General features: G+C 40.6%; 1 protein-coding gene across 2 annotated transcripts in view; it reads left to right on the top strand.

Moving 5' to 3' along the window:
- The window catches only part of LOC146796353 (CTD small phosphatase-like protein), a 332502-nt gene that overhangs the window by 218391 nt on the left and 98977 nt on the right, over positions 1-15134 (top strand). Inside the window, exon 3 of one of the 2 annotated variants that reach the window (XM_085628874.1) lies at positions 3827-3859. The exons of the other annotated variant lie outside the window; for it this stretch is intronic. Within the exon in view, the coding sequence (XP_085485000.1) occupies positions 3827-3859 (33 nt within the window). The remainder of the gene's footprint in view (positions 1-3826; positions 3860-15134) is intronic. 2 annotated transcript variants of the gene reach the window in all.

Here is a 15134-nt window from a genome sequence, read left to right as displayed (position 1 = left end):
TACTGCATCACAGATGCAATTAAAATATCCATAAAGGATATTTGTTATACCTAATAGCTCCCCACTCATGATAATGAACATTGCTGCTGAAGAAACATTGCTTTGTCAGCTTGATTCAGTAAGGGTTTCTGGAGAGCAGCCCAGAGATTTACCTAAACCCATTCACAAAGATATTCTCTCGGATCCTAGAAAGATTTCCAATAAGACACACGCCAAATTACACCTCAGTTCTTTCTATGTATGTGGAGCCCTTTGTACAAACAATTAGGAATATCCGAATATACAAGGATTTTGCTTCACAGGGTTTAGGAAGCAGTCTCTCTTGTATGCTTATGAGGTTTATTCTTGCCCTTCAGTGAGACAACATGTATGACAATAAAAGATTCTTTGAACTAATCAGACAGTTGAATATACACAGAGTGGACCCGGTAACCCTCAGAATCTAAGTTTATACATATAACATTCTAGAATGATTCTGTTGAGAAAAATTCCCAACAGATAATTCTGAAATGTTATATTGAATAAATCTGAGGCTTCATTAATTAGAAGAGTATGAAGGCAAGGCAATGATCACCTGAGGGTCTAAGTGCTTTCAAGTTGAGATATTTAGGTATTGATAATACCCAGGAGTGTGAAACTTAATGAATTATAATTGTGATAAATATTAGGAGGCCAAACGAGAGATAGCAAAATGGGATAACTGTTTTGGTGTGAATTATGTTTCTCAAATAATTTTGAGATGCAGAAACTCCAGATTCCAGTGCCCTCGCAATATATTAACACACTTCAGGCATCGTTGTTCTATTCTTTCTGAGCTTATAGGGTAGCATGAATATTGATAGAAACGGCTGGAGAGTCCCCATCCAACATTTCTAGTATTAGGCTTTTTAATCCTGAATCTGAGTTTTTATATTGGCTGCATGGCCAAGGGCAGAACTTGTCTGAATTTGTTGGGTGGATAAATTCCTATTTAGGTTGTACGGCATAAGTTTCTTCAAAAAGATTCACTGAACTATTGTGACCTTTTCTAAAGGATTGCTTGTTGTAGGAGCATAATCTAAATGTTCAATGGCTGGCTACCGTTCTTTTTTATGGAATAATGAGCTTCTCTTTGTCTATGCATTGATCACTTGGATTAATACAAATCAAGTGACCTGTCATTTGAAAGCTCTTGTATCAAAGTTGAGGTTTTGTCCCAGATAAGATGGCAGATTGTGAAGGGGATCCAACATGCTGATTTCTTTTTTAAAATGATTTACCATTTGAGCATTTGACTTTGAACTGCCTTATTGGTGTTGGTCCACTACTGCATGGGAGGTGTGTTATCCCAAGTACTGGACAAAGAGGTCAAACTGGGGTGGACCCCTTTTTTTCTTATGAACTTGGTTAATAGATTTTGGTCTAAGCAATCCACAAAATATATACACACTTGAAAATTAAAGGGCTTGAAAGACTTTGTTTATAGATTTTTTAAAACAAATCCTTAAAGTACATACATAAATGGTTATTTCCCAACAATTTGGTGAAGGTTCAATTGTTCACCAATACATGAGTTTCTTATTGACAGCTGAAAGAAGTACATTTGACAGAAAACCTGTATAATGGAGGTTCAGTAGAAGTTAAGAGAAGGGAACCTTCATGTAAATAATCATATCATGTCTGGTGATATGTAATTTTTGGCACTGTATATTAAAAATAATTTCATGCATCCATGAGGAGCACGTGGTTTCAAGAGCCCTTTCACAGGAGTTTCGATTTAAGTTCCGGTTTAAAAACTAAATATGGAAGTTTTATTTTTGTTTCAAGAGTGACTGATACTTTTTTTTAGTGACACTGGATGGATCCAAATATGTAATTGCTTGAAACCTTCTTATAAGCGTTTATGAAGAACTTTGAGAAGGAAAGCCTTATTTTGACCCTAAGTGGAAGAGTTGTTGTTTATGAGATGATCAGATGATGTGCCGGGAGTTTTAGGGAGGCTGCAACACAGGCAAAGTATAGGGATCCTTTTTTTAAGAGGTTTAATCTAAGAGTATTGTTCCCTTACTTCTGCACCCCAGTGAAGGCTTACCTGTGTTCTTGCTCCCATTGTTATTATACAGTCCCGTCGTGTGATTAAATGTATATATTCATACATATGAGAATATTTAACAGTATGCTGACTAGGTTTAAAATATAACATTGGAATCAGGGGTTTCTAAAGATACGTTTTGTATATCTGGGATAAATTGTGTCCTACCATAAAAAACATGACCACAGAACACAGCTGCATGTAAATTTCATAAAGTACCTCCAAGTTGTGTTTATGGTTTAGCCTCTATGCTTTAAATGACCCATTCTTTTAAACAAAGCTTCCCTTTGTATCAGTGTGATGTATCTGGCGTCCTGTTTTGTGTACTGTAGACATGCCCTGTTCCCTGATATGTGTGGTATGAAACAGAAAAATACTGATATCGCTAAGTGCCAAACTGGAGTGGGCATGCCATTCTCCATTTTGTTTTTCAGTTTGTGCTCTCAAACGTATTTTGGCTCTTAGCTTGGTATACACAAAGCTAGCCACTGGTAGTTTTATCACTTAAATCACAAAGATTGTCCAAGCAGATTTAGTCATTATTGCTAAACCCATGCAGCAGGATTCATCATATCTACGTTGTGTCATATGTTCAAATTATTACAAATGAAACATCTGTGACTTGCATACATCTACCTTTCTATGAATAGTGTATGAAACATTTTCATATAATTGTGAATGGGGTTAACAGAGATTAGTCAAACCTTCTGATTCTTGGTGTGCTGGTGAGCAGGGACTTTTTGTAGGTCAAATTCCACAGTCCAGCATTTGTTTCGTACAATGATGTGCCCTTTTGGACCTCATTGCATATTTAAATATTATCTAGATAATTATGATGCCTCCATTAAAACCTATATGCTCATGAATTATGTGTGGTAGGTAACCTGAGGTCTATTAGGCTCAAATTTTTTCAGTTGGGGAGAGGGACTCACAAAAGTTGTTCCCAGGTTCTATCACAGTGATAGCCCTACCTGCGTCGTCATCTATAAGAACACATGTACTTTGTCTGGTGAGCACTAGGGAGCAGGGCAGAGTGACTGCTTATTTTAGAAGACACAATCCACCTTTGATTTATGCCCCGTGGCTGGACCTTTGAGTTCCCTTACTGCTGAAGATACCTAAAGGAAATTTGTATCCTGTGTACTCCCTCAAAGCTTTGAAAAAAATCCTTATGAGTGTATGGGCACAGAATTGGGAGCCAGGATGTTTTATTTAGTATTTTTCAGTTAGCCACTGTTGCTACTTCACCATGGAATTCCAGGCTGCCCTAGCTGGGCTCTCTGAGACCCTGTCAGAGCATCACTAAAAAGCAGCACAAATTCTGGAGGAGAGGTAAAGAAAGGCACAGAGAGTAGTGGGGTGGGTATCAGGAGGAGATATCACGGAGGAGAACCAGAACCATGTTATTTATAGCTTCCCCATTACTCCTCTGCCTCTCCATAGTAGTTGAAAGCAAGGGATGATGATTCGGGGATCATATATAACATCACATTATAGATGGGTAAAAAGTGAGTTATGGACATCTTTTTCGCCTCATGTTACGTGTGCCATCATAGACATCTCGAGCTTTACTCTTGTTTATTTAATGTCTACTACATCCCTTTGGTGACTCAGATCCACATAATTCACTGTTGCCCATCTATAATTCTATATGTTAATTCTATTGCTGTTTGCATATCGTTTAAAGGCATCTGTGCTTCATCCTTTTGAAATTCATTGGCTTCACAATGACATTTCTTTTCTTCTTTCCCTCAGGGAGACCAGGTGCAGGTCATTCCCATTCCAAGTGTATGTATTTTTGTTTTCTTTTTTATTAATATCACCTATTCTCATTAATCTTCGTTTTACTTAGTGCTGCATTCACTGATTTGTGTTCTGCTTACTATCTGCATGGCTTCCTTCACTGCACTTTTTTCTAGACACCTCACTCAGATTATAAAGACAATATTGCAAAGAGGTTTGTGTTTTATGTAATGCACATTTCTCATTTGTTTACTTGAACAGAGGTGGTGAGTATTTCTAGTAAGAAGGATTTAGGTTACAGGATATGTTATCCTCATCTTAGTAGACATAGTTGATCCTTGCTGACATAGTGGAGATATGTAAATCAGCACTAATTGACTTCGATTATTGCGGCTGGTTGTTTGTTGTGTCATCTCCACACCACTGTACATGTATTTGTCAGGTTCCTAAACCTGGATAGCTTGGACCATCTACACTGAGGTCACAGGAGGCCATCTACTTTCTTCAGTTGCTAATGGGACCACTAGCAGCTATTCTTTGGGTATACCTCTAGACCAGGTTTCTCCAACACGTAGCTTGTGAGCCACTGGTAGTTCTCCAGCCGGGGTGCAAGCAGCTCTTGTGTGTGCAGCCCAACCTACTAAATGAGAAGCTTTTGTTTGGTTGAAATAATCTGTGTGTAACAACTTTGTAATGTGTGCATTTGAGATGGAGATGTATGTAGTTTCAAAATTCATAAACTGATGTTTAGGGGATAATGGATTTCCAAAATATATCTAAAATTTAAGTTCGGGTGACAAATCATGCAGTGTTCGGGAGACTTTTTTATTAATATTATTACCTTGGTGTCGAGATCATTAATTACAGCTATGGCTTTCATGTATTACTCATGCAGAGGCATTTCAAATTGATGTAAAATTTTTTTTTTACATTACTGCTGGCAACCCTTACTGATGCACTAGGATGATCATCACTGTAATCTTGTCTGTAGTGGTCACTATTGCAACACACATACTAGTAGCTCAGGATGATTTTCAGTTATCATATGTACTCTTACTACAGAAAAGGTTAAAGAACCCTATATCTAGACAAACTGCATTGCAAGTAACTTTACGTGTGTGTACACGTTTGAGAAAAAAAGGTAATCAAGTATTTGTTTTTACTTGTGTACAAACACCCAATCCTCCTCTCGCTCTTTTGTGGATTTTGTCTTTTTTATGATTCTTTCCTATGCTTAACTCATAGGTACCCATCAATATAGTGGCAGTTCAAGGAATTGCTTTTTTACCTGCTGAAACAGCTTTATGTGCACATCCCAGGGCCGGACTGGGAATACTGGGCATTGGCCGTTTCCCCGGTAGGCTACAGGCCAGAGGGCCGATTTCCACTTAAGGGGGGCGATTTTCACTGTAGGCCAGCACTGTAGGCCAGCAGTGCAGTGCAATGAAAATACAAGCCTCAGTGCAGCCGAACGAAGGTGCCTGAGACGGACTATGCAGAGAGGGGGCTGGTCAGACAAAATTTTCCTGGGCTGCATTTGGCTCTCAGTCCGGCCCTGGCACACCCCATCTCTACGTATATGCACATCCTCACCAATTCCCTTTTTTCTGCCGGATGCTGAGGATTGGAAGTTGATTCCCTTTTGCTTATCAAATTCCTAACACTTGCCTTAGCCCTGTTACTTTGAGTCTGTAGTTCAGGTTCTCTCCATTGTCTGTTATCTTCAGCTCAAGTAGTTTATCTTCCCCATTTTCAGTAACCTTCTTGTAGCCAGGCCTGGAATTCCGTCAGCCATTTACAACAGCTAACCCACATAATACCTTTGTCTTATGTTTGGGAAACAATCATCTGGTTCATGCCTGTAGTCTGTGTGCGTCCATCCTTATGTGCTCCATTGGAACTGCCTGGTTTGTGTGCAGAGAAAGGGTGAATTCATCCCTCAGGAGATGTTGGATTTCATCATTAGAAAGGAGACACAGGAGATGAGTACAAGGTGATGGCCACTGGGCACAGAACAGGTTCATGGCTGCGAGGTGGTGAGGGCAGTTTGGTAGAGATCTCTTTCACAGTCCTTCCAGCCTAGTCTGATCCTAAATACAGCTCTAAAATAGGTTTAGGCATACACCGTTTCTAATTGTTTTCGATTATTAGTTCTTCTAAATTGATAACTATACTTCCTAAACACCATTTTTCATTTATTACAAGTTGGTTCTTCATACGGTGGGGGACACATTCATTCAACTGCCTGTGAAGAACCACACATGTTTCAATATGTGCAATTTAATAATAACAATCTAATATTATCAGATCATCCAAATAAGTGCATTTACATCATGGTCTCTACTTTTATTAGGAAATGCTATACCTCATGACAACCTTCGCTGAACATCTGGCAAAGATAAGGTGAAATGTTATACTTACCTTAGTGTATTGTCACCAAAACGAATGCAGACGTACGCTAAGTAACTCCCTTTGAACAGTCCCCTTCCATGGCATCTTGATAGGCAGTTAATCACTTCCGACAGTTGCTTCCACCACAGAAATTAGGCATCTTTAGTAGAAATTGTTGTTAACAAAAATTGATCATGCTCATCCTGTTGCTCCTTAAGATGATTTTTGTTGGCATGGACTAAGCCTGATTAAAGCCATTCAAAGGTCTAAGATGGATATTATTTAACATTTATTTCCATTTTATTGCCAGATTTGATAAAATTCACTTATTATTTGTGAGCTTCTGGAATTTGTCTAATAATACAGTGCATAACCTACCCTACTTAACCCACTTTCAGATTATCCTCACATCCAAGTCAGCCAGGATAATCATTGTCATTTGATAATCTTTCTGGAATTAAATTAGTGCTCCTTCCATTTTTTAGCATCAGGAACGTCTCTTGAACTCTTCTACCTGACTGTACATGTCCCTTAATGATAATTATTTGATCAACTAATGATGTTTTCTGCTTAGTCTGAAGGAGTAGTATCACAGTATAATTGGAAAAACCTGACTTGTCAGTTGATAACCAAGTTCAAAACTGCTGAAATGTTAGTAGTAACTCCATCAAAAGATCCTTCATTCTTATCTTTCTCTGCTTTCCTTCTGCGGGTCACCAAATACTTTAGACAGGATCTCCGGCATTACTATAATATGTTTGTGCAGGCAATCTTTTATTTACAAAGCCCTCAATTATCTTCTGTATCCCTCATGTATTTCCATATCCTTCATTAGCATCTTAAAGCTGTCAAGATAACAAGACAAGAGAATGATTGGTTTGTCACACAATTTTTGTGAGGTGCGATACGCCACCTTCCTTGCCGTTTACCAGCTAAAATCAGTTAAGGGTTAAAGCTTCTATTTTCCCAGCCAGTCTCCCTTCCCTCCTTCTTTATTGTTACTCCTAGGTACCTTATGGCTGTAGATATAAATCCTTGTTTTCCCTTTTGTAGCAGGACTGCACCTCTTCATTAATGAACCACAACTGACGTTGTACTTACCCACTGTGATCCCGAAACATTGTTTGTTCCTTTTAAGTACTAGGTAAATCTTACAATTACAACAGGTCATGCGATCTGGATTTTTCATGCAAACCGACAAGGTTTACAACAGATAAACATAAAGAAAAGACAGTTCTCATCCACTTCACCCCTTCAGAGTTGACCTTTAACACCATTGTCTTAATATCGAAGGACACAGCATCCTTTGTCTCCAGGACCATCCTAAAAAGAGCATGCTGTAACTGACCATGGTTAGGCAATGTGATTTTCATTTACACAGCGTTCCTTTACCACACACAATTCTAGAACTTCGGACTCATACACGCCCTGTTCACGTCCCACTTGTACTTTGCCCACCTTCTTTTTTACAAACATCTTCAATTTGTTGTCATCTGGGATACAAGTTAAGGCCCTTGGAGACATCCTGCAGTTAATACAACTCTTCTTTTCACAGCCCAGTTTCCTAGCATAACACGCCCAGTTCAAACATCGGCCCTAAAACGACTGCAACCACCCTTTCCTTCAGTATCTTCTGCTCCCTTTTTTGGAGGGACGTCTGCTGCCTTTCTTTTTTCAATTTGTCTCACCCCATCCATTTCAATATATTTACTCACAAGACGAAGACCTACTCTACACGTACCCCTCAGGGGACCAGATGACTCTCTTATTTTGCCTCTACAGCATTGCCACTCTTGAAGGAACACAAAGGATAATACTGTTATTCTCTGAACGAACCTCTGAGTTACTGCATGTTCCTTTAGAGTGTCTGATTGGTAAATTGGTAACAGTATTCTTTATCCATATGTGCAACTTGCAAATGCAAAATTGCGAAGATGTCAAAGATGTGAAATAAGCAGCCAGCAGCTTTTGTACTTTGGTCTTTTATGGACCGCTGCAGCATTTCCAGCATCCCCTGGAGCACAGGATGCATCAGCTGAACGGAGTAATGAGTGAGTTGTTGGGAAATGCTCTTGCCTCCAAATCAGCTTCATAATTTTGATGCTGCCCAATGAGGTGCTCACGGCTTTAGTGCCACATTTACTGTAAATCTCAACTCCGTAATTTATACAAATACGTTTACAAACCAGTGATCTATTTGTTCATTAAACACTTGCACCACATTTTGGGGCTAATCTAATCTTCTAAGCAACAGCCTATTCTACCAATTAGTTCTGCATTCACATCTGCCCCTGAGGTGAAAGTACGAGTCTGTGATAACCTATTGATCCCTAGCTTAGATAGAGGTTTTCCCGTTTACCCCCTGGGCGAGAACAGATGGGCACCTCAATACTGCCTCATTTTGATAGAGTGTTGACTTTCATTTGTGTCTTCAAGCAAATTTGTATTTACCAAACTCTGAAGGGACTGTGCCAAAGGGCTAGCTGTGTGTTTACTCCTTTTTCATTTGAGAATTTCCCAGACTTCTTCCTTCAAACTAGGGTCCATGTTTCAAGACTTTAGCACAAGGCCGCCCACTTATCTTGCAAACAACAAAAAGTCTAATCACTAATCCTGAAAAATATAAACGAAATGCCTGGAGTTTATAAGAATACATAGCATGCCCAGTGCCCCTGTCTGTGTTCTATCCAGAGAGTAAAGGGAGAGCAGACAGCCAGTCACAGCAGAAGGCATGGTCTTTCAAACACAGGACGCCGGCGCAGATATTTCCCTTGGACTCACACTGGCATAGCTTCCCCCTTTTCGCCTACCCAAATAAAGTGCTTACTGAGCACAGATTGTTCTTTTAAAGCAGCTTCAATCATGGATATAAATAATAGCAGTAGGCATGTTACTCCCAACTTGTCTGCTTCACAACTTTGCGTTGGGAAGCAGAGCTATCAAAGAATGTACACGGAGGCAAATGAAGAAGGTAGTTGGTCACTGTGATGGGTTCGGTCTTTCAAATAAGAGAGCATAATGTCCTTAAGCCCACACACACGTTGATTTCCTCTTCCGGCACACCTCGTATAGCAGGTTTGTGTTGTTTGTTCCTCTTTCGCGATGCACAAATTTAAATAAAAAATTAACGAGACATAAGTTATCCCTTTTATGTTTTATAGGGAAAATGGTTGAGTAGATGTTTTTTGTCCGGAATCCTTTGGTAACTCATCAGAGTTGATCCTATACAAGTCTTCCTTCTCAATATAAGATATTGTTTTTTTAGTTGCTGTCTCGTTTTCACGTTTTTTCCAATTTGTGGGAAGTCTTTCACGGTGCCAATCACTCATTACCTTGTAGGTTGTTGTCACAGCATTGGAGAAAAACATGGAAATACAGGAAATATGGAAGAGGAAGGGATGAAAAAACCTAACGTGTGGGGCAACCACACAAAGCATTATACACTCTTTTTTGTGCTAGTTTTAAATCCTAATTTGCAGTCTATTAGAAAGCAAACAAGGATTTAAAACGAGTAGTAAAAAGGGAGAAAGAGGGGAACCGAGACAAGAGGAGAGGTAAAGAGTTAAGACTGAGTTACCCAAGTTGTAGGTCTTGTCCTCACCTATGTCCGGTTGGTGTCGCAGACTGGGTACTGCACATCCGTAGTCATTTCCACAAGCTACTGAAATGCTCTAAACAGATGCATGAGGCGCAGAAGCATGTTGTATTTGTTTACAGCATGCAGCATGTGACCCGGGCTTCACAGAGTCATGAGTTGAGTCTCCTGACTCTGTGACGTCAGATCTCGCCTGGCCTGCAAGCCCTCTTGCAAAGGCTGTCAACCTTCCCTTTCCCAACTCGCCACAGGGATGAGTGGAGTCAGTTGTCTTTGTTGACCACACCCCACCCTGTGACGACTTGGGAAAGGGTGGTGTGGTAAGAGACAGTTTTGGAGTTGACAGGCAGCCCCAGGAAGTACAGAGCTGATACTGTACACATCTTGGGCTGCTTCAAAAATATGACGCTGCGTCGCATCATTACTGGGCGGTCACGGAGGACCCCCAAGTATAGCAGACTCAGGTAGGCAACCATGTCAGCCTGCAGGCTGCTTAAAATTCACCACTTGCCACCATATAACTGGCACATGCACACTAGCGCGTGTGTCTAACGACACCTGCCCGATGTCCATTTCAGCGAGCATCACTCTAGGCTAGGCACTGCATATTAATGGAAATGTGGAGGGTATGGTAATTTTTGTTTGCAATTACCATCCATAAGGTTTGTAAAGTTGAAGGAGCACTGCCCCTCTACCCATCATCTGGAACCAACACTGCCTCCACCCTCATTATTTTAGGCCCCCGCTTGCCCAATCTGCATGCAACTTGCCAAGAAGGACCTATGTGAGATGTGCCCGTTTATTTTTAAAGTTTCGTGCAAATACATCAAACAGCACCAACATTTATTTAAAAAAAAAAAATGCCTTTTCATTGGAAACCCTGTTACACTACACTTTGTACTTACCCTCAACAAAGCAAGCATTGTTGCTTGTAATACTTCCCAGAGAACAGACAACTTCCTTGGCATAATCTCAGGAGACAAACTTCAAATGCTTTATCTCCACAACCACCTTTATTTAGACCATTTTAACCAGTGATGCATGGGTTGTGTCAGTGGTAAAGACTAGCTGTGCTATATGGCTTCCACAACTTCCACAATCCATATGACCTCTTCCCCATTCACCAACTCAATAAACATTTTAGGAGGATGTCTCCTCCTTTTAAGTGTGATTGAGCCAGACCTGTCCCTAGAAAGAGAGCAGGCATACTTCTCTTCCACTTACTTGTAAGAAAAAAAAAGGGAGGAGTCTGAACCATCTTAGATTTTTACCATGCTTATTAGTTCCCCTCCCTGCAGAAGTTCAAAATGCTAACTTTTGTTCATGTGCTAGTAGCTGTTCAGAATAGTTCTTGATTGTGTGACAGGGGTTCTTCAAGATCCCTACTTTGCCCTGCTATCTGTAGAAGCATTGAAAGTACCTACGGTTCTTAATTGGAAAGCCACACTATTTATTTTTAGAGTTTTATATAGCACGAACAAGACCCTTGCCGGTATCAAAACTCCAAAATATATATATTTTTTAAAAATGAAGCACACCTTTTAGTTTCAGTGCGAACTGTTGGGCCTTTTTCAAGATCCTGGTCCCTGTGGTGGCCTTCCAAACTAGCAGAAAAGATACAGGTACCCATAAGTAGATGTCTGCCTTTTCATGCAGTATCCATTGATGGTACAAAATCGGTGTGAACAAAAGCCTTAAGAGATCCTGATACAAGCTTGAATTCTCTGTGCCCTACCCTGAATACTCTTTGGTTCATTTTAGAAGGATTAATTACATAAGGACATTTCTGAACTCTGGCTTACAATGGCCTATCATCATCTAGAGAGGGTAATGGCCACACGCTTTTGATCAATGAAACCATGACAGCCTGGAGGTTCCATGAATCCTCTTTGTGGACGGTACCTTATGCTAACCTCCATGGCAATTTGAATTTATGGAGCTCTTTGATATGCTGCAAAAAGATATTTGAAGCTTACCCCTGTACATCAATGTTTGGTTCTGACCATCAAATGGTAAGACATGCTCCCAACTTCCTCCTGATTTCCCCTGTCTTTTCTGCCACTCAAAGACCCCACCAACTCCCCGGAGTGCAGGTGAAGGGTGCATTCTCGAAATAATCCATCAGCGCCTAGTGGGACACTGCAGATATGTCCCTCCACCTAAAAGCTTTGGAGCTAAAGACAGTCTTCTTGGTGTTGAAGTCTTTCCTACCAAGTACAGAGACACAGTGTGTTGGTTTGCCACACTGACAGCATCACAGCCCTCCTCCGTGTTTGGAAGACAGGGGGTGCTCTCTTCCCACAGCTCTGCCAGGTGACTCTAGCTCTGTAGGAGTGACAATTGCAATAAAGCGTGTTTCTTCTAGTTTCCAGCATTGCATGGATTGCCAACACTAGAGTGGATAGTGTAAGCAGGTGTTTCTACTCATTGCACATGTGGGAGATCCTCCACGAAATGTTCAACTCTTATCCTGGAGTCTCACCTCATAAACTCCTTTGCAACCCCCTCAACTACAGGTGCACTCACTTAATTTCTTGGGTGGGCGAAGGGCCTGTTCCCCTATGGCGACGTCCTAACATTGGACAGGACGGAGGTAAATGTGTATGCATTTGCCCAGAACACTTTGATTCCTTGAGTTCCCTTGAAGATCAAACAGAGCTCAGGAAGCTCTGTAATGCTGTTGTCTTTGGCCTGACCACTCGCAAAATTTTATTTTCTGACCTACTTCACCTCCTGCACAGAAACAACCTATGTTTCCTCTGAAATAGATGCCTCCAATCCACGAGGGAGGAAGAGTAGTGCACCTCTCCCTAACATTGCTCTACTTGAGGGCATGGCCTTCGAGAAGCTGACTGCTTCAACTCCTATGCTCATCCTCCGAGAAACTGGGGGTTCTGTCAGCTGCCAGGAAGTTCTACTCATAGGACTCACAAATAGCTGTAGTTCTGCTCCTGGGAATTAGTGAAGAGCATCAACAAGATTACTTTTCTTTATTACTATTTCCTATAGTTTTTAGTGCCAAGTGAAGTACAGAGTTAGAGATGGTATAGAAGATCCAAAGTAATGTTCACACAGATAGGTAGTGTACGAACATTATGCTGGTAAGAAAGCCTAGGTAGCAAGAGAGAAAGGGAATACAGCAATACTGGTTCCAATAATGATTTTCTTAAATGAAAAATGATAATCTCCTTATTACCCTTCAATAATATGGTAAGTCAATGAGTAGAGGACACCAACTCCAATTTCGTGGCTTCAAAGGACCTCACAGGGTCCATGACCTTGATAATACTTTGGCTATGACAGTAGGTATGACAATCTGGCTCAAAGTAAGTCAATAGAAAATTAGTGTATGCACGGTATCCAAGCATCTTGGAAAAGGGTGACTAGGTCAAGATGTTACTGCTCCAAACAAAGACAATGGTTAAGGAAGTATCCATGTGACAAACAAGAACAAACTGAAACGCCCACTTACAATCAAAATGGCACCAGTCCCCACACACATATGGCTGCAGGTGCTAGCAACCTAAAGCACCAGGAGTACCCCTCCCACCAACACCCTTTTGCCCTGGGTAGAAATTGAATTGGGGTGAGAAAACACACTTAATAGAATTATCCAATACCACAATGGCAATCAAACGGGTGCAATGAGAGCTCCTGGTCTAGGGGATGCTCTCAAAATGGAAAGAGGGGTACTCCTGGCTGGCTCAGACCTGCCCAGCCAGACAGCCACACAAAAACATACTTCTTTTTCAGTCTCAAGTAGTCTGAATACCCAGATGGGAACATAGTGCATGACTGCCTTTCCAACACCTCTGGTGTAAACTCATGCACAACCAGACACAGTCCACCATAGGTCATTCACCAGGAAACAAGAAGCACTGCTAACTTTATACTTTTCGCTCATTTAGTGCAGAATGAAATTGAGGCCATCTTTGACACATAATAATTGTCCAGATCCTCTGAAATGCTGATGTGAATCTGAAGATACTCAATCAGCATAATTAAGATAGTGTCTAGAACTTGAACTACCAGCGACTTGTTGATGTTAAAAAACACACCACCACCTAAAGCCATGGGAACCTGCCATTTCTGATAGGAAGCGTCCCAGTTTCTTACTGTGTGTGCACAGTTTCATTTTGATGTTCAAGGTGGCAATGAAGGACAATGTGGTCAGTGTATGGGCCTGTTACCTATCACTAGACTTAATCAAACCGAGACCTACTATTGATAAGAGTTATTACGCTCTTTCCCTTGCACAACCTTTGTTTGCCATGCCATGTAGTCGAAGATCAGGCAACTGAATCGATCTCATTAAAGAAAGCCAATGCATTACCTGCCTGTTACCACAAACAATAAACTACAAATGGTTCTGTCGGGTAGAACAATTACTTTGAAATTGTGTGGTATTAATCATGCAAAAACAAATCTAATAAATCTAATGCATTTCTTTGTAGATTTCAGGATGGAACATCAATGACAAGAAATATTTGACATAAAAGGTATTTTGTACTTTTTTCTTTTCAGTAAATCATATATGGCCGTCATACTTCAATAGGCAGCAAATGACATCAGTGACAAAAAGTTGAGCGAATAAAGTGACGTAGGTGACTGGGTCAGGATAATACATATGTGATGAGAGATATACAACTATATACACAATGTACAAAAGATAACTGTAAGATGGAGTCTGCCCTTTTCAATTCTAAATATAGTGTCTCTGGTGCACATTAATTGGGCTTTGTAATTCTTGAAGCCGGGAGACCTAATGGACATAGACCGAAACGTATGTTGATGTTTTGACCCAGACAAGTGCGCAATTAGATGAGCGTCTAGACTGGTCTTTAGGACGAGCAGACAACCAGGATAGACAGCCTAAACGGAAATGATTCATGTGTAAGTCATGTGTGTTCCATTGATGAGGAATATTGTTGTAAGTAGCTAGGTCTGCTCACCAATTTCAAACACTCCTATGATAAGGTGAGTGTTAAAAATGAATTAGAATTCACCATGCTGTAATAGTTAAGTATCCACCAGTGTTGGGATTAATTAATTGAGGGCACAGCATAGGCAGTACTTTGACTTACCATGCTAGGTAACATGAGGAGAACCACCTTGACGGTTGGAGTCTAGGGAATAAGGGGGGGAGGATTCGGTCAGTGCTGTGTGGATGATTCTGTATAAAAAGCATGCCGAATTGTGTAGCTAAAGACCTACCTCCTTGGGTTGAATCAGAGAGGCAGAAACCAAGACCATCAAATCTGATTTGAACTAGAGAAATAAAAATTACAACAAAGGTTGTTCAAGGGAGAGACTAAATGATGGATAGTAAAAGTG

Source organism: Triturus cristatus, chromosome 10, assembly GCF_964204655.1.
Source record: "Triturus cristatus chromosome 10, aTriCri1.1, whole genome shotgun sequence".
Lineage (NCBI taxonomy): Eukaryota > Metazoa > Chordata > Amphibia > Caudata > Salamandridae > Triturus > Triturus cristatus.
This window is presented reverse-complemented; position numbering and strand designations above follow the sequence as displayed.